At 40.8% G+C, this 19,425-nt stretch overlaps 2 protein-coding genes and 2 long non-coding RNA genes across 4 annotated transcripts in view; 2 read left to right on the plus strand and 2 right to left on the minus strand.

Annotated features, from left to right (window-relative positions):
* LOC145553009 (uncharacterized) overlaps positions 1-10,559 on the minus strand; it is a 35,463-nt gene extending 24,904 nt beyond the window's left edge. Inside the window, exon 1 of the long non-coding RNA XR_014089180.1 lies at positions 8,842-10,559. This is a non-coding gene — a long non-coding RNA (uncharacterized LOC145553009). The remainder of the gene's footprint in view (positions 1-8,841) is intronic.
* bmp10 (bone morphogenetic protein 10) lies at positions 2,274-6,357 on the plus strand. The gene is made up of 2 exons (XM_008417679.3): positions 2,274-3,451; positions 3,978-6,357. The coding sequence occupies exons 1-2, from the start codon at positions 3,043-3,045 to the stop codon at positions 5,030-5,032; spliced, it is 1,464 nt and encodes a 487-aa protein (XP_008415901.2). The 5' UTR covers positions 2,274-3,042; the 3' UTR covers positions 5,033-6,357.
* Positions 10,560-12,424: 1,865 nt separating the features above from the next.
* Positions 12,425-17,116, minus strand: ch25hl3 (cholesterol 25-hydroxylase like 3). Its single transcript, XM_008417678.3, has 2 exons — positions 16,532-17,116; positions 12,425-13,406 (listed from the first exon to the last, which is right to left on the minus strand). The coding sequence occupies exons 1-2, from the start codon at positions 16,969-16,971 to the stop codon at positions 13,010-13,012; spliced, it is 837 nt and encodes a 278-aa protein (XP_008415900.1). The 5' UTR covers positions 16,972-17,116; the 3' UTR covers positions 12,425-13,009.
* On the plus strand, positions 17,043-19,361 carry LOC145553010 (uncharacterized). The gene is made up of 2 exons (XR_014089181.1): positions 17,043-17,132; positions 17,841-19,361. It is a non-coding gene; the product is annotated as an uncharacterized LOC145553010 (long non-coding RNA).
* The last annotated feature ends 64 nt before the right edge of the window (positions 19,362-19,425 follow it).

Raw genomic sequence — 19,425 nt, forward strand, 5'->3', positions numbered from 1 at the left:
GCACAACCAGTGTCCTCATTCCTAAACTACAATTGAAACAAAATGACTTATTTTAAACACAAAAACCTGGAAAATTTAGTTGCTTGGTTTAAGACAATAAAACATTTTTCGAAAACGTGCACAGCACTAGTGTGACTGATCTGATTAAATCTTTTAATCAATTGACCGCACTACTTTTATCCAACAGGGCTAACAGCTGGAAATCATAAACATCAGGAAACTAAGTAAAAGGACAGTTTAAGGGATCGGCCCTGACATAGTTTCAGTCACCTCCACAAATCCACACCCCGAGACCAGTAATGGAGGCCACATGGAGCTAGGCCAGGCGGAGCTGTGTGTGCAGAAGGACACTGGCGTTATCAAGCCTTCCTAAGCCCATCAGGAAGATGTGATAGTCTGTTGCTGCAGTAGTTCAACAAAGCAGCAGATAACAACACGTCTGTCAACTGTCAGCCTGGCAGACGAGTGGCAGAGGCAGGAAAAGCTCATTCTTTCCCATCTGTGTGACGCACCGAAATCAAAAGTGTATCTTGGGGGTCACACGAAGAAGCTTAGGAATGACGGACAGCCGCATGGTGGAAGAGGGTTCAGGTGACTAACGGGGAAGCTATTCACATGTGTTGAGGAACCGGCGGCTGTTAATGCAATTGGAGCGGGACGATGTGAAAGTTTGAGTCAGAGTGCGGGAGAGGGCCCATTTTGGTTCGCTTACAATGCTGGGTGGGCCATAGCAGATTTCACCTTTGACTTATTGTTGGCGTCCTAATCGGGAGGAATGTCTCAAAGCGTTATAATGAAGCAATTTGGTGGTTCTTGTCCGGTGTTAGAAATAAAACAATGAGGCCCGTATTCAGTTGTTCAAAAATCCTTAAATAAGCATCGTCTATAGCAGCAGGATAGAGTCAAACACAAAAAATAAATTTGGGTATGTCTGTTTATGCAGCGATCTATGCAGATTTTTTTTTTTTTTTTTTGCTCCACTAATCTGGAGACTGTCCAGAAAACAGTCAAAACACTGAGTTACTTTAAATGAAAACTAAAAACCCACCCATGCAGAGATGCTTTTGATCAGTAATAACTGGAACATTGACCAACAATTTGATGTGTATTTACTTGATTTCATGATGATGATGATGATGGCATTTGACAATAATGTTTGTAATGTTTGTTGCTGGTTTTGTAATTGCCTGACTGTATTTTGCTTTTATGATGTAAAGCACTTTGAACTGACTTGTTAAATGTGCTATAAAGATAAACTTGACTATTGGGTTAAAAAAAATTAAAAATCCGACGTAACAAAATAACAAAATCACATGTGGAATGATCATTGGTGTCCATAGCGATCTTTCTGGAATAATTGTAACCAAAACAGAATCATCTTTTATGCTTAATTTCAAAGTGAAGTTGATCATTGTATCTGGGAACTTTTAATTACATTTTTATGACTTTCTGCTTCCCAGTATTAAAATATAACATGACACAAAGATCCAGGGATGTTATTAATCTCCAGAAAAGAGTTCTGGTCTGCTGAACGTTTTTAAGGTTAAATAGTCTCCGTAACAATCATTGGGTACCTTCTACAACAAGTGCTTGTTTGTTGTTTAATTCTACTATGACTTTAACTGGAACTATGTGGTTTGATCGGATGAGATAAAGGTTAATTTTTTTGGCAAAAAAGATTCTAGTGAAAAAAGGTAATATTTAGAAAAACTCTGCACTGTCAGGTGCAGCGAATCAGCTGCACCTGATGCTGTGTACCTGTCTTACTTTTAAAGACTTTGAGAATGTTGTTGGAGTGCGTGATATCATAAGACTCCTTGTAAAACTAAAACTGGGTCAAGAAAGAAAACTGTCCAATGCATAATGCCAAAGCAACACATAATACTGATGTCATCTATGCAAATGTACTTAAATACAAGTTAGAGTTTTCAAAAACAAACAAACAAACAAACAAAAAAGGCATAATTATGTCATTGCAATAAAAGGCACATTTTATTACCAGGGGTTTTAACAGATTGGTCCACAACTGTCTTTTTTTCCCTATCTTCAAAGAGGCCACTTGTGCCAAAGAACTATTTGTTACAAACACAATGTCAAAAGAGAATGGAGCATATCTCAAAGATAGCATAATATGTTTTGTTTATTGTGTAGTGCCGACTCTGAAAAGCAACTTCACCCAAAGTAAACTCAGAAGCTGTTTGCTGCTATGAAGGCCCTACACCTCATTGCCTTTCTATTTCATTAAGCCTGCCGTTGTCTGATGGAGGCATCAACCGTATCAACAGACCCACAGTGTATTTTGTCAAAAGGAAATGCCCAATGTAGCCTGGAAAGTCGCTCCGAGGACTCCACCATTTACAAAGCAAATAAACAAATAAAGAGTATCATCCTCGGAACGCCCACCAAAACAAAATAGCTCTTCCACAAGGAAGAGGCTACAGGACAGTGTTTACAAAATCCTCATTAAGGACGCTGTGAGATAACACACAAGCTACTGCATCACACAAAGTTAAAGGGAAGACAAGCATACACACACACGCACACAAACACACGCACGCACACACGCGCGCACGCGCACCACAAACAGACCATAAGCACTGTGCAATGCGTAGCCCACCATATCATAGATAAGGGACAGAAACCCAGAGCTGGGAAGAGAGGTGAGCACAGACAGCGTCTGACTGAGGAGAGGACGCAACAGAGATGAGTCGGACAGACAAACACGAGCCTTGGCTACCCTGTCACCGCAACCACCGTCCTGTTGCAAGGAACTTCAAAAGGTGCGCATGAGAATAAACATTGTGACATCTGGAGAGGAGTACCAGGAGAACACAAGCCCATAGAGAAGTTCACGTTGGTCAATGCAAGGGTCAACATTTCTTCAGGTGTTGCCAGGGAACAAGAACTGTCTCAGGTCATAGGTGAACTGACCAGAACTAAATTAAACTTTTGGACAATTACAGCATTGTTTTTTGGTCTTCTTGCTCAAGCTCCTCCACAGGCCATTGGCATAAAATAGGTTGCTGCAGATTTTTTTCTCCCATGGCGAGCATTTGGGTCTCTCAACTGGGAACCATTTGCACATCCAAGACTTTGTTCTTGCTGATTTCCTTCCTGCTGCTCCGGGAGCCTCGCTTTGGAAAAGGCAACCCCATCTCTAACGCTCATCCGAGGTATCGTCCTGATCCAGGACTGGGGGACGGGCATGGAGGTGTGGTGGATCCATCACCGTTGGATCAGGACAACAGCTCAAAGATGAAAAACCTACTGGAGAGCCTGAAGGAGCAGTTTCTGCGGACGTTCAACCTGTCCGGACTGGGTCCTTCAAATCTGTCTGCTGGAAGCGCACGAGAGGATCCACCCGAGTACATGATGGAGCTTTATAACCGCTTTGCTAATGACCGCACTGCCATGCCCACAGCCAATATTATTCGCAGCTTCAAAAATGAAGGTAAGTTTTTGCTCCTGTTTTTGGAACTGTTTAAAAATAGGTGAAAGTTCCCTTTCAAAATCTATAACCTAGAGAGAATTCCATAGTGCACATTAGGGAGAAGGAGTTGCTTGTATTTATGGCAAGTGTTTGCTTTCCATACACTTGTTCCCAGATACAATGATCAACTTAACTTTGAAATTAAGCATAAAAAAGAATCTGTTTTAGTTACAATTATTCCAAAAAGACTGCTATGGATACCAATTATCATTCCACATGTAATTTAATAATGCTTTTCCTCTAAGCTTGTACAAGTGTTAGCTATACAAGTTGCGGACACTACTTTAACTACAATACCAGCAAATGCTCTTTTAAGAAAAAAAAATTTGATGAAAGTTCTGAGTTTTGTTTAGCTTTATACAGGAGTAAGTCAGAGAGTAAATGTATCTTTGCTTTGGGATGAAATTTGTCTATAACTTCAGCTCAAATGTAGTTATACAGAAGGAACAACACAGAGCTTTAACTTCGAATTTGTGTTTTTGTCCAGATTCAAATCCCAGTGTTGTGGGAGAAGGAGGGGTGAGACGTCACCCACTGCTCTTCAACGTGTCAATCCCCCATCATGAACGCATCACAGCAGCTGAACTACGCCTCTACACTCTAGTCCAGACTGACCGCCACCTTTACGCCGGTGTTGACCGCAAGGTCACCATCTATGAACTGACATCGCACGACTGGCTTAACATGACCGATGAAAAGACGGCGCGGGGAGATGAGTTTGCAGGGGTGGAGGAGCGAACTGAGTTTTTGGAACTGGCTTCACGCCAGGTGTTTGGGACAGATAACGGTTGGGAAGCTTTTGACCTCACTGCCGCTGTGCAGCGTTGGTGCAAATCTGATGGAGCAACAACACACCGTTTAGAAGTACAGATTTCCAGCATCGCTGATGACGAAAATGTTGAGAGTACGAAAGAGACCAGCAAAGATGAGGCTCCACTTGAAGGTGACATGAGGATTGAAAACAGCCCAGAGGAAAAACATAAACCCCTTCTGATTGTCTTCTCTGATGATCAGAGCAGTGATCACCGTGACGACAGGCGTGAGCTGAATGAGATGATAGACCATGAGACGTCTAGTGCTGTTCTGAATGACTTCGGGACAGACCTGGGTGGGCTGTGGGGCGAGGACGAGAGTGAGGCTGAACCAGATGAGGAAGACCTCATCCAGATGCGTTCCAACCTGATCTATGACACAGCGTCCCGCATTCGTCGCAACGCCAAAGGAAACCACTGCAAGAAACAATCTCTGTACGTAGAGTTTAAAGACATTGGCTGGGATAGCTGGATCCTCGCACCCACTGGCTATGACGCCTTTGAATGTGCTGGCGTTTGTTCATACCCATTGACAAAGCACGTCACACCTACCAAACATGCCATAGTCCAGACACTGGTGAACATCCACAGTCCCCAGAAAGCAACACGAGCCTGTTGTGTGCCAACCAAGCTGGATCCCATCTCCTTACTCTACCTGGATGACACAGGCGTGGTCACTTACAAGTACAAGTATGAGGGAATGGTAGTAGCTGAGTGCGGCTGCAGATAGTCCCCTCTTTCAGACATTCAAACTTTCTGTAAAGTCTTACCACAACAGGAAGGATACTAAACACCAGCGGCAAGAAATTGAGCTGAGGTCTTTGAGAACTGAAAGGGACAATGATTGAAATCTCTTTAAGGTTTTTTTTTCTGTGAGACTAGGAGTGCTCATTTTAAACTGATGAACATTTGTGCACTGCAAGTGGACAAACATGTATATTGTACCGTAAAGTAAAGCAAGTACTTCATCTTGTAGAGGAAAGGTATGAACATTAGTCACTATCTGTCATGCAGCGGAGTGAAAGTAGAACTGTGCAACAGATCTACAGTCAGTGTGGTATCCAGTGATGGAAAGGTATGCTCTCATACCCACAGTGGTGAAAGAATTTCTCCAAGTACTGAGCCTCTTACAGTTTATGCAGACTGGTGGGAACTAGTGGGTCATTCATCCTCCTTCCTCTTTGTTCCCCTGACATCTGTCTTCCTCTCCACTTATCTCTGGCCTCCCCGTGCAATGCAAACACTAATCAGCACTTCATGTGCCCTGGTGCAAAGCAATGGCCTGCCTCCGGCAACCTGACAAGCCATGAACTCTCCAGGCCCAGCTCCTGTCTTCTGCCACTGCCTGATACGTGAGCTCTGTGCAAGGGTCTGGTTGGTAGGGTTGTTTATCTCAACCTTGCTTTCCACTTCACATGACTATTTTCCACCCCCCAGAGCTACAGTGATAGCAAGGTGTTGGAGGTTGAGAAACATGTACATCAGTTGCGTTTGGGGCAACTTTTGATGTGGCGGGGCCATGGGAGAGTGGAGAAGGGGGCCAAGGGTTGTCCATGCTCCTTGGTAACCTTTTCAACTAACTGACCCAAGTTCGTGTGACTCTGGCAGATCTACATCCAAGTAATCCATTACTTTCTTGGACATCTTTTTGGTTAAAAACTAAGTTTGAAGAAAATGTGGCATAGTGGCCAGACTGTCACAATATAAAATGCCCTAAACAAATACTTTTTGTTATAAGCCATTTGATATGTCTGCTGCTTTTGTCAAATAAAATACTATTTATTGTTCTAATTTATTAATTTCTACAAGAGAGTAAATGATTATATATGTACATTTGTAAGTGAGAGTAGAGAATATTTTATGTTTATGACAATGCAATTGCGGCACAAGTAAAATCTGTTGGGAAGTGATATGGTAACAGTTTGTAAAACAATAAAAAAAAAAGTACTCAAATCTCTGCTTGTCATGCATGTTAATATTTGGAGCTAGCATTTCTCAGAGAAATGAAGTTTGGATGTTAGCCATGACTGATATATTTTCTTGCATTCACAAACATCACTCAGAGCGGTCTCGAACTGTCAACTGTCTTTGCTGTTATATCAGGACGAGGCTGTTGGAGCAGACACAGAAGGCATTGCTGACATTCAGATCATTCATACCACCGATATCAGCTCAAAGGTCATAGTTCATGTGCAACACACTAACAGAGAACCATGGGAAAATAAGTGGAAGCCATTCTAATGAACAAAAATGGGTGGCCTCTTATGTGCACTAACTGGTGCAAATAATTACGCCTCCCCATGCTGTTTGGAATAAGTCACTAAACAGCAAGTGGTAATATTTCTGACTGTATGTAAAGAGTACTGGCAGAACCTTGCAAGAGTGTTTTTTGATTGTTTGGGTTTTTTATCTTCACAGACTGGGATAACTGCAGCTACCACTGACCTGTTACTAGTCCTTAACTAGTTTTCTTCCAGCATGATGTTGAAACATCCCATTAATCGGGATGGTGTGTGTGACCACCGTTCAGCTTTGGCCCCACATGACCAGACTATATTCTCCTAGAATTTCACTGTCTTGTTTAAATCTTCTGCAGCAAACTTTCTTCAGCAGTGAAGTCTTGTGCAGTGAGTGTGCATATAAGCAATTGTATTTCAGTGAATTACTATTGCTAGTGTTTTAATTAGAAAAACTGAACTTGCAACTTCTAGAACTTTTTGAAGCTTTATAGAAGAACTTATAGTTTCTTATACATCACTTTAAATGAAGGGACACATGGCCACGGATGCTTATGGTAAAATTATGTTCTTTTCTGATCTGGAATATCTTCACTGGTGGTCATTTAAGCACTCAAAAGTTTTGATATGTAGTTTTAAAAATTTCCCTAAGTATATTTTTGCAAAATTAAGATTTTTTTGGGAGTGTTTTTTTTTTTTTTTACTCTACATTTTAATCATTCAACTTAATGTAAAACTGTTGGTAATCAGAAGCTTGTTCATGGGACATCAGTTAATATTAAACTATACTGAGTTGCACATGGCAACAGGAATGCTTTGTAAATATTGACACATTTTAGTTTGCTTCTTCTTGGCTTTCTATGACCTTTTAAATATTTTCCTTTATGCATTCAGTACTTACTGCCTGCGTAAAAAAACCCAGCAAAAAACAGCTACTGTACAGTCCGGTAATTATATAATCTGAATGGAGTCTTCCTACAAACTGTGTGGCAAAAGTCCAAAAAGACAAGAGTATGAATATTTCTGAATGGAAAGAGTTGGACACTAAGAGACCTCTAATGTTAGAGCAAAGGCTGTCTTAAAATGGCTAATGACTAAAGGGTCACAACCTTATTGACTGTAACAAGTCAAGAGCTCAGCTATTTCAGGCTCTCTAATTGAATATTTACAGAACTCTAGAAGAAATATGAATCTGGCCTTTGTCTCCTGATTTCAACCGTACAGGGGGCATGTTGAAATGGGAAGTTAGCAGCATGTGGTCTGATGATAAGGACGGCTGGAGTGTGACCTGGGTTTTTTCAAGCTCTTGTTTTGAAGGGCCTGCATGTGTCAAAACATTCGAGGCTGTCCGCGTGTTTTTACACGGCAGCTTGCATCCGAACTCACCCAACATGACATGCTCAGCAGGAGCGCAAAGGACAGCGAGTTAGCAATCCAGACAGAAGCGACTGTGCAGACACTTACAAAGTGTTTTGTAATCCAGAGATTCTCCCCCGGCTGACATCATGATGCCTGCTGCTGGACTTCAACGTGCCTCTCGCTGTGAACGTGTTTTTCTGGTGTGTGCCACCCAAAGCTGCATGACTCGCCCTAAAACTCTGACGTTTGGTCTGTAATAGGGCCTGATTGTTTCCTGCTTTGGGTCCTGTTCTTTATCGTTTCATCTCTCGGCAACTCCACCACCCAAGCAACTCATCTCTCACTCTGTTCTAGAAACTTTGTTTTTCTTTCTCAGGAAAAGGACTTTTTTTCTCTCAATCCCTGCTCCATGTTCACATCCAAAATCACCTCCGAATGTTCCAGCACTTTAACAGTTTCCATTTGTTGTTGCGTAATTTATTTGAACTTGTATAAAGCGCTGGTAATGACACACAGATGTTGTGTTTTGTCTAGGCAAAGTTATACAACTCCGAGAGATTTCTTAAGCAAAATAAGTTGTTTCTGTGGTTTTTTTACTTTCATTTGGCAGTACAAGTAATGCTTAAATCCATTCCCTGGAGAAACTGAAAATATTGCAATGATTGTATGAAGGATTGTGAGAATTGCCTTTTTAAAGGAGCATTAGAAAAGCCACAGTTGTGCTTTTTTTTTTTTTTTTTTACAGAATATTTACTATGTATATTGTCTCGAGTACTTTTCAAGTAAGTGTTGAAAGGTTATCGTTCAAAGAATGCATTAAGGTTTCAGTCCATCCACCAAAGACTTAAACAAAACTCTAAATATCGAAATATTTCAACAACGATAATTATAAATGACCGAAAAAAGCAACAACAAAAAACAATATTAGAAGTTTGCTACTTACATACTCCCCCACTTCGTCAATTAACCGAGCAAAGAAAATGGCGTCGGCGGGATTCTTCCAGAAGCTTCCACTGTCTGTGTTGAAAACCATCAACACCCTTAATATTATGTTATCACATTTGTATTGAGTTATTTATTGTGTATACAGCACCAAAGTCTCAACAATGCACTCTAATATGTGCTAACACTGAAATTTTAACTCTGGCGATGTTGCTGTGCAGTTCATATTTTAGTGTAAATCTAGGTTAGCATGTCCCATAAAATGAAGCTAAGGGCTTGTCTGACACAGACCAAGAAAAAAAATCGGACATATTTTGTCTTAAAACTAAACGACCGCAATCTTAAAATCTTTACTGCTAATAACTACTACGAAAAAAGCCAAGACTAATGCTGACCTAAACAACTCCAGTCTCATAATAAAATCTAATAACCGTAGTGTATGAACATTTAAACTATCGTCACATTAGTACTGGTTGATTATTCACACAGACAGTAATAATTACTTACATTGGAATCGTAGGTACGGTGCAGCCAGCACCGATAATCTTCCTGTGGGAAACGCATACTCTGAACTGAACATGTAAAGTACTTCCGGTCAGCGCGTCAGCTTAAAAGAAAAGCTATGTAAAATTAAATAAAATAGCATTCAATAAGACAGATTTCCCCACCCCACTCCCGGTTATGCTGATTTACTTTATAAAAGCAAAATGTATCTAAATCTGCAACATGTAACTTTTAAAAAATGTGTTGCTTTTTTAATGTTACATGATATTACCGCTATGTTTTGACAGTATAATTTAAGACAGATAATGAATGAAAAAAATCAAGCCAAAAAATAATTCTCGCAGAGCTTACACTACTAGCTGCAGAAATACACTACTAAGTCAAAAACAACGAATCAGAGCCAAGAGAAGTGTCTTACTCTCAATTACGCTTGTGTACATGCTGCTCAGACCTTCCGCATCGTTCTCTGCTACTTTGCAGCTGGTTCATCACAGCCTGTCAAGAATGCTAAGGCTATTAAGTATAGCCTCCGATGATGGCGGATAAACGGTTTTCCTGGAGCGATAAGTTGTTTCTCTACCATAAACACATTGAGCAGCATGTACACAAACATAATGGACAACACTAAAACCATCATCCTGGATCTGATTGGTTGTTTCTGGTTGGGAGTGGTACATTTATTGGAGGAGTTTGATCTTTTCACAGATTATTATTACTTCAAGTCATATTAACAACAGAAATGTAATAGTGTGTAAAAGCCAATTGAACATTGAAATCCTTCAATATTTTCCGGCTGCTTTAAGAAGTTCATTTAGTAACTAAAGCATCTGAACGTCCACGTTCCATCTGTCTCCTCTGATCTTCCTGGTCTGCTGTTCTCAGTTTTCCATTTCTTTTTTTACCCGGGTGCTTCTCCTACTGCACCGTGGTCCCGTTTCCCAGACCTCTTACCACATGTTTTGAATCTGAATGTTGGCTCCTTTTCAGAAGAGTCGTCATCTCATTTTCTATCCCTTGCAGTGATTTATTTTTTTTTTTGCTCCTCAGCATTAACCTGTGATTTTTACGTTGCATTTGTGCATTTTCATCAGGAGACGCTTGGCGTTCTCTGGGTAATTCTGTTTTTAACTGTTTACATGACTCCATCTTTCTGTCTTTAGGCATGACGAATCAGCATTTTTTTTTTCTTCCACGCAGCATGTATCGTATTTTGCTTTCGTAACTCAGCTCAGAGCTGTGGAAAGCTTCCACAGCTCTGAGCTTTTTCCCATCCTTCTACAACGTGAAAATCGCAGGCGTGCCAAAATCATGAGTATCCATGAACTGCCTCCCACAATCCAAACTGAATAATAACAATAATAATACTGTGGCAGGCTCAACTGTTTTTGCATAACTGTCATTGTGCAAGAGACAGAAACATCAGGTAATGAACATGTGGTTTTTACTGCAAAGTTAAGTCTTCCGTGGAAGTGGTTGGATGTGAAATGACAGCGGATAGCCACAGGACATCTGAATTATTATTAGAAACTGAGGGCAAAATATGAAACTCAATATTTGATTTGCCTTCTCATACTACAACTGTACTCATAATCTGAAAAAATATATTTATTACAGCAAAATAAGGTCAGTCTTAAGAAATGTCCTTCTTCCTTTCCCCATTATCCTCCTCTAACATTTTGTTAGATGAAAGATTTCCCAATTTGTTTCGACATTAAATTGCTTCATATTCTAAACACAACACAAAGTCCTTAGAGACTGTTTTTTCTGGACAAAAAAAAAGTCTCTAAGTTAAATGTTGGGGCTTTTTTTGTTTTGTTTTAGAATTATGGCTTAGGCTTCACCTCCTTTAAAGCTTTAAAGAGGCCGTATTATGTAAAATCAAATTTAGTTAACTTTACATCACGTTGTTATTCCCTCCATTCAGCTGTGCCAAACACCTGGTTGGACCTGGTGCGCCTTCCAGAATGAATCTCCTCCTAAAAAACACAGAGCAGACCCCTCTTGTGACTCACCCTCTCTGCTCCTTCAGACTAGCCAGCATCAATCAGCAAACACCTGGTGAAACTGAGCATCTGCTGAGCTCGTTATGAGCCATTTCTCAGAGCATCGCTGGGAAAAACGTTGTTAAAGGATTAATAGAGGAACCATGTTGTGACAAATTCATGAAGGTGGAGCTTCAGAAAGAGCAGGAGTTTTCAAAGAGACAGAGACCCAATTTCAAGGTGTTAAATTAGGAAGTAAAATTTCTTTTAAGTCATATTTTATATAAATAACGTTTTTATAACAACTGACGTTAGCGTTATACGGCCCCTTTACGGATTTGGGCCTGAAAGCAGATATTTTGATGCAGTCTGAACCAGAAAAAGATGCGACAACGGATCTTTTCCAAACTTACAGCAACAGTAATAGTTTGATTTTTTATTTAAATGTATGTTATATGACATTATTATCAGTTTTCTTACAGTAAAGAGACATGTGCCATGCTGATGTGAGTTTGTAGGGAAGTGAAGGAACTCCAAGGCTAACAGTGACTCAGATGCTAACCAAAATCACTCAAACTGAAAATGTTTACAATCGGCTGATTACAAATCCATCGGGATCATTTTCCAAAGAAACTTGGAAAAGCAGAAGAATGCACCTCCTTGGATGTCGGCTGCAAAACAAAACTTTAATTTTGTAAATTTTAGAAGCTTATTTTTTTTTCTGTTCAGTGGCAGGTTTGGATACGTGCGATGTGGCTCACCATTGTTCTGTCAGGGAGCAGCATGAGAGATCAAAAGGGGAGAAAATGAGAAATCATCTGTCAGTTAAGGCAATGAGCAACTTTATGTTGCTTTTGTAAGTGTGCCATCCGTGGGGACTGGGCGCCCCCCTGTGTTGTGCAGCTGTGAAAGCACAACAGGGGCTGAAGACAGAATCGGACTTGCCGTTTTCTATGCTGCAACGGATTAAATTTCCATTTTACACTTTTTCTAATTCATCTGAAATCCTGTATGTTTAGTTATAAATCACTGAAGCAACATAATCTGAACAAACCTGAGCTGGATAAATCTACTCATGACAAGGTATTTAGATCAGAGTTAGAGATCTATAAAACTTTTATTCATTTTGTGAAAATACAAAATATAAAACAAAGCATTTTTGACACTTTTTTGCATCAATACAAATTTGGCAGAAAGTGGATAAACATGTAGGAGGAAAATCGCTGATACTAGCTGCATGGTAATCAGCACAAGATGTCGTTAATTTAAAACGAACAAACTTTGGTGAATGATGTCCCATTTCATAGTAAGCATTTGAACCACATGATTGAATTTTAAAAGACAAGAGTTACTGAGAGCAGAGGTAGATTTAAAAAAAAAACACTGATGGGTTTGAACTTTTAGCTGCAGATGATTACAATAAAATATTTTGGACTTTCTCTCTCCTCATAAATACATACATATACATCCTGTGTACTCATCTACTGTGTCAAAAGAACCATTTAAAAATATCGGTGATGTTAAGGAAATGTTAGCTGCATTTATTCATCTTAGAGATGTCGTATGTCAGTCTTCCCTCTGCCAACAAGCCAAAAGAAACATGCCTTCATATGAGTACACAATGATAACACCCCTCCCCACGCACACACGCAGACACAAACAGGTATATGGCAAATTCACGATTCACTTCATGACCGTCCTGTCGTGTCTCTTCCTGAAATAGGAACGTGGCTCTATGTATGTCCCAAAGAAATGATCCCAGTGTGTGAAGTAGGGGGCAAAGTTTTTACTCTGCTTCTTGTGATGTGTTTGGTGGAAGGGGGCTCCTCCCATGCAGGGAAGTATTCTGTGCAACGCCCATGGCAGGTTGTATCCGCAGTGGTCCTCCACCGCCAGCCAGCTGTTGAGAAAGTGGAAGAGGACTTCGCTAAGTGGATGGCAGCCCAGCATCCAGGCGCTGCCCAGGGCCAGCAGCAGGAGCGACAGCAGTTCAGCCGAGCTGGCGTCCTGCGCCGCCAACGCAAAGGGAACGTGGTGCTGGTGGTGCATCTGGTGGACGGCCCGATACAACCAGGGAACCCTAGTTGGGGAAACAAAAACATGTTGGTCTCAGTTTGTTGTCCATTCAACAATCCACTGTGGAGGTTTGGTCAGAGATCAGAGAGACTTTGACATGTGTCAAACTCAAGGCCCGGGGGCCAATCTGGCTCGCCGTAGCTTTTTATGTGGCCCTCTAGACTCCACGTTACATCAATAAGTCCATCCAGTTTTTCACAAATCTGCAAAATTCACACAAAATCCACAGATTCCTACATTTTTTTCAAATTTTTGCTGCAATTTTTTCCCCTCAAAATTGGCCATAAACATTTGGTCTAAGCGACAGCTGTCTCAGCAGTACCTGATATCAAGCTATACTCCGTGACCGATATGGCAATTAATAAAAAGTCATATTTAACATTATACATTGGTGCAAATGTGGTAAAAATTCCTCACAGGTATTTCTAATTTAGCACAAACAAAATCTGTGATTTTGATCTCAAACAAAAACATTAAAACAATCAAGAAATCCTGAATGGACTGACCAGTGTGAAAAGATGTTCAATATTATTTAATTTTAAGAAACACTTACTGAATGCTGAAACAAACAGCTATTTAATGATATTTAAACCGTTTAGTGGGTTTTATCAATACATCCTGGCACAACGGGCCCTTTAAGAACATTCAGATTTTTGAAGGGGCCCAAAATGAAAATGAGTTTAACATCCCTGGCATATGTGCTCAAAATAGGTATGCACTTTTTTCACTTTCAACCCCAATATCTGAGGGTACGTATTTTTTAATAGTCACTGCTTTTGAATTCGTCTAATCTGCTGTTATATAATAACTTTATGGTTCCTACATGTTCATAATAAATACTCAAACATAAAGTAAAGCATGATGTTTTAAACCTTTTTCTTCACATGTTATGTTTTCCTCCACGAAGACTAAGTTCTAGAAAACACAAAACCTCCATCGTTTTGTCTGTTTTTTTCCATAACAAAAGCAGCGTTTCGTCAGCATAACATTATATGAGGTGATAGTTTTGCGTTGTTTTTCTGTAAAAAGTCTTAAGAGGTTTGATATTAAAACAAATATTTCACTTGGATGTTATTAATTAGGTTTTAAGTGCACTTGTCAACAGCCACAGGCCCATTTACATCTTGTAAACACCTAACAGGAGCAACATTTTGTCATCTGCAAAATATTACAAGTATCAAGAACATCCTGTTATAAAGTGATGCTGTAAAACTGGTTGCTTACATTGACTAAACCCTCATTGTTTGGATACTTATCCAAAATAGTGTATCAAGAGTACAGATAGGCTGTTAGCATCTTTTTACTTGTTTTTATTTTTTTTTGTTTGCTGTTTTTTTTTCTCCTTTGCAAGTCATGTCTTGAAAATTCAGGCATCCCATATGGACAAGCTGGTTGCCTGCATTTGCTAGTTAGAGCAATATTATGAAGCAAGAGGACATTATCTGTTTATTTTTAATGTAAAATAAATTTTGTCCTCAAATTTCTGATAAAAATCAAGTTTTACTTCCCAGCAAACAACCATCATTACAAAGTTTTGATCTTTTGATTTGCACACACTGTTATGATGTAACATGTATGTAGCCTGTAAGGCAGTGGTCCCCAAGCTGCGGCCCGCGGGCCGGATCCGGCCCGCCTCCACATTTGGCCCGGCCCCCTGAACAATACCAGAGAGCATTCAGATTTTTTTTATATATTGTATTGTCCGGTTTATATGTGGATTTTTCTTCAACCACCAGGGGGCTCTTTAGCAGGAAGTGTGTCCTGTAAACTGTGGGTGTTTTGTTTTGCATGGCATTGCTGCCATCTGTTGGACTTTTAGGGAACTGCTTGACTTTTATGTTATTTAAATCAGTACGGTTGTTTGCTAGAGGTAGAGCAGATGAACACACGCGTTTGTTATGAACGCCGCATTCCAGGTTTCCCCCAATGAAATATATACTAGTCAGTCCCAGTGACCGTTTCACTAACGGGTTTTGCAATTTCCGGCAGCGCAGGTGACAAACGTGTAACACTTTTTCTGTTACACCAGAGCAGAGCAGGGAAAAGTTATGTGGCCCTCACAGGAAAAGGTTTGGGGACCACTGCTGTAAGGGGTGGTACTGTAGTGGTTTCCACACAATAAGCTTATCTAGAAATGGTCTCTTAGATCCCAATCAGTGGTGTGCAGAACCATTAGATGTTAACAGGAATCAGATCATTTTAAGCTGTTTCCTGTTGGAAACTCAAAATCTGATCTTTTTCTGTTCCGCACCTACACGCTTTGATGTGGAAATTATTAGAGCGAAAAGGAGGCGTGTTAAAAGCAGCAGATGAAACCTATGAGAAGCTTAAGTTTTTTTTTTTAAGGAGTGTTGGCTCAAGCTCTTAGAAAAGATAACAGAAAATGAAACACATTACAGAAAAGTTGCTCTGTTGGGACAGAGTTGACTCAGTCATCAGGAAATGAAGTCAGACGCTGCAGCTACTCCCTGTGTCAATCATTTTCTTTTTTTGAAATAATTGAAAATTCTCGTTAACTGCAGATTTAAAACCCACATAATGGCATAAATATTTAATGGTTGCTTACTAAAGAAAGGCTTCTATATGGTAATATAAATTGAAGATTTTCTTTTCTCTCAAAAGTTTAATTACTTAATAATTACTGTTTAATTATATTAAATAATCAGCGTACATTATATTATCAGGTAAAAGCTTAGTGGATACACTCACTTTATACAGAGTAAGGGAGATGAGCTCTGTCTCATATTAGTATTTGTGAATTTTCAGTGTCACGTTAAGACAATTCTGGCCTGATGTTGAGAAAATTACTGTTTCATTTTGCTACTACGGACATTTTATAGTTAAAGATAAATGGCTAACTTGTTCAAAAAGTAAAACTAAAGTAGTAAAACTGATATTGGCAGTTTTTGGGAAGCATATTTAGGCTAATTCTGCCCTAACATTCAATGGCAATTAAGAAGTATGATTAAAATAAATAGGAAGAGCCTCAGATAAGACATTACCAACTGTTGCCTCCATCAGTTCACACTGTTTCCCCCAAACCACATCAGAATCATTCCACATGATTCAGTTTGCTCTGAACGTGCCACAAGTAGCCGTAGACTATTTAAAAAAAATCTTATTTCTCACCTGTGCATACAGTAGTGCCATATAAAGAAGGATGTGTCGAAGACCAGGAAGCACGCGACCACCTCCACAGACAGCCGCCAGCAGGACGGGGCCAGCTCCGGCAGGCTCGGGCTGCGCAGCAGCTGGAAGAGCGCCGCGGCGGGCAGCACCGCCGTGGCGTACTTGAAGAGGACCCTCCAAAAGCACTCGTGCCACTTCCAGAGGGACGGCGGAGGGCCCGAGCCCGCCGCTATCCTCCACGAGCGGACGCGCTGACACACGCCTCCCAGCGCGTCCAGCACGAGGAAAGGTGAGCAGAGCGCGAGGTGCGTGAGGAAGGCGCAGGACGCGGCCAGGTACGGGGAGAGCAGGATCTGCTGCTGCCCGGCTCTCACGCTCTCCCACAGTCCCTGTAAGACGGGCGCGTCCGCATGCCCGAGGTCTGCCACGGATTCGTTCATCACGGTGTAAGCACGGCGTGGGTCACTTTACATCATCTCCTCGCGCGGTCCTGCCTCTTCCAGCGCCAGAGTGATTACTGTGTGCTCTTCCCTCTGCTCAGCTCAGACTCTACCCGGAGTAGGAGGGGCCCCGGATCCGGGCCCACGCTCTAGGTGTCATGGTAAATTCCTTTATTACAGCTGTACCTGAAAGCAGCACCACCCAAGGCTGGAATTGTCGGGGATTTTTTAATATGGAGGCGCGGCACATGATGGTATCATGTTATGTAATCTGACATCGCCGAAAACTCATCTATTATCTCTGAATACAGAAATAAACCCTCTTCTGAGGTAAAAGAAACATGCCTCAACGATTTCCCCTTCCTATCGGATGCTAACAGATGCCATCAGACATCCGACACGCTCTACTTCACAGCTGAAACCATAAATTTACATAAAACAAATAATAATAAAAAAAAAAAAAAAAAAAATTCCACACTGTCTTGAGTGTCAGTCTTGAGTTAAATCAGAGCAAAAATGTGTCTTTTTACTTACTATATATAAACGTCTGGTTTCAACTGTACTTTCAAACGATAAAATCAGTTCTTGAGAAAAACTCTACAGCTCTTGTGCGAAAAGTACATTGAAAACAGACCCCGATTTAGACTGTTTTCCGCTACAGGGTTAACTCGAGAGAGTGCCGACTGACACTAATTACACCCACACTTTTCCACAGAACATCTGCACTCAAAGCTTCCCCAGCTGTTTTTTTTCTTTTTAGTTCCTTGGAAGTCTTTTGCTTGGATTTTCTCTGATAATATGATGTTGATAACGCTGTCAAAATATGCTGAAAACCTTAAATTAACCCAATGTGTCATTGGATCTTTTAGCAGGATGAATACAACAGAACGCACGTGTAACCCAACAACTGCCCTTAAATCCCGCCTTTGCTGCTCCATTGGTTAGAGTGACAGTCAGTCACACAGTGCATTCAGCCAATTAACACACCTGAGGTAGTTATTGAGGCCTGCTCCAGCTTTCCCAGTCAGGTGTGAGGGGGAGAGCTGGAGACAAAGGAGTGACAGATCTGAACATCCAGTGAACTTGGGAGCCATGAAGCTGTCATGCACTGAACTATAAATGGAATTGGCCAGGTGACCCTTTTTAGGGTTAAAGGATGGCGAGCTTATGAGAACTGGCTGGGGTCAGGAGAACCTGAGATTCACTCCATACTGGTCTGGTAAGAGGCTGATGGTCTGTATTATTTCCCCCTCCATTTCATCATTCAGACACACAATCCACTATTCATCTCTTCATCTGAAACGACTTGCGCTTGGACATTGTCATCTCAAATATCTAGACAATTCAACTACGGACTTTTCGAATGTGTGTCGGTCAGACACTGTGCTGACCAGTGGGGGAATTTAAGATGGTTGTGCACAAATGTATGGAAGATTTACTGCAGTACTGTGTATATTTATTTTGTATGTATTATTTTGGGTTCTATGTATGTTTGTCTTGTGGTGGTCACTTTAATTTTCTCTTTAAAATACATGGTATTGAAAGCAGTTATTCTTTTGCATTGTTTTTATTGATTACTGACAACAGCTCCAGTAGACGAATTTAGCCTTCTGATATATCCCACCTAGTCCCTTCGTACATTAAAAAGTGCTACTTTCTGAATGTTTTCTCCACTTTGAACTCTACTGGAGGTGGAACTAGATATAATTGAATCTCTTTTTGCTCACAGTTCTCACCTTCTCTATAGTCCTCAGGAGATTCTTGCCATTTCTTGGTGTGTTGACGTTGTCTAGGGTTTTGTGACTGGAACTGTCTCAGTTGGTCTTTCAGAATCTGTCATAGGGAGAAAACCATATGGAAGAAGATCTCTGTGTAGAGTGCGTATTGGGCCATCTTTGCACTCTGGTTTTACTGTATAAACTGGGAGGTTTCCAGCACACTTCACCGCTACAAATACATCCTGTTCCCATTTATCACAGTTTGTGTTTACCTCTGAGACTCGCATTCCGCACAAGTACTCGATCTCCAACTTCCAGCTTGGATAGTAGAACCCGCTGATCGAACCGAGTCTTGTTTCTTTTAGCACTTCTGGCAGAGTTCTTTGATGCTATCTAACTTTCTTTCAACCGTGACTTCAGGTTCTGTACATACTGCGAATCTGATGGACATTTCTCTTCACAGACAGGAAGACCAAAAGCAAGATCAATCGGGAGTCGAGGACAGCGTCCAAACATAAGTTCATAAGGACTATATCCTGTCATTTCTGGTACAATTGTACGCATGAACGAGAGGTTTAACATATTCTTTCCATTTTGACTTCTGTTTTGGTTCAAGGGTTCCTAGTATTGCTAGGAGTGTACGATTAAACCTTTCTACAGGGTTTCCTCTGGGATGGTATGGTGGTGTATGACACTTTTGGATTCCTGTCATAGCACACAGCCCTTTTATCAGTTT

This window comes from Poecilia reticulata, chromosome 9 (assembly GCF_904066995.2).
Source record: "Poecilia reticulata chromosome 9, P_reticulata-male-v2, whole genome shotgun sequence".
NCBI lineage: Eukaryota > Metazoa > Chordata > Actinopteri > Cyprinodontiformes > Poeciliidae > Poecilia > Poecilia reticulata.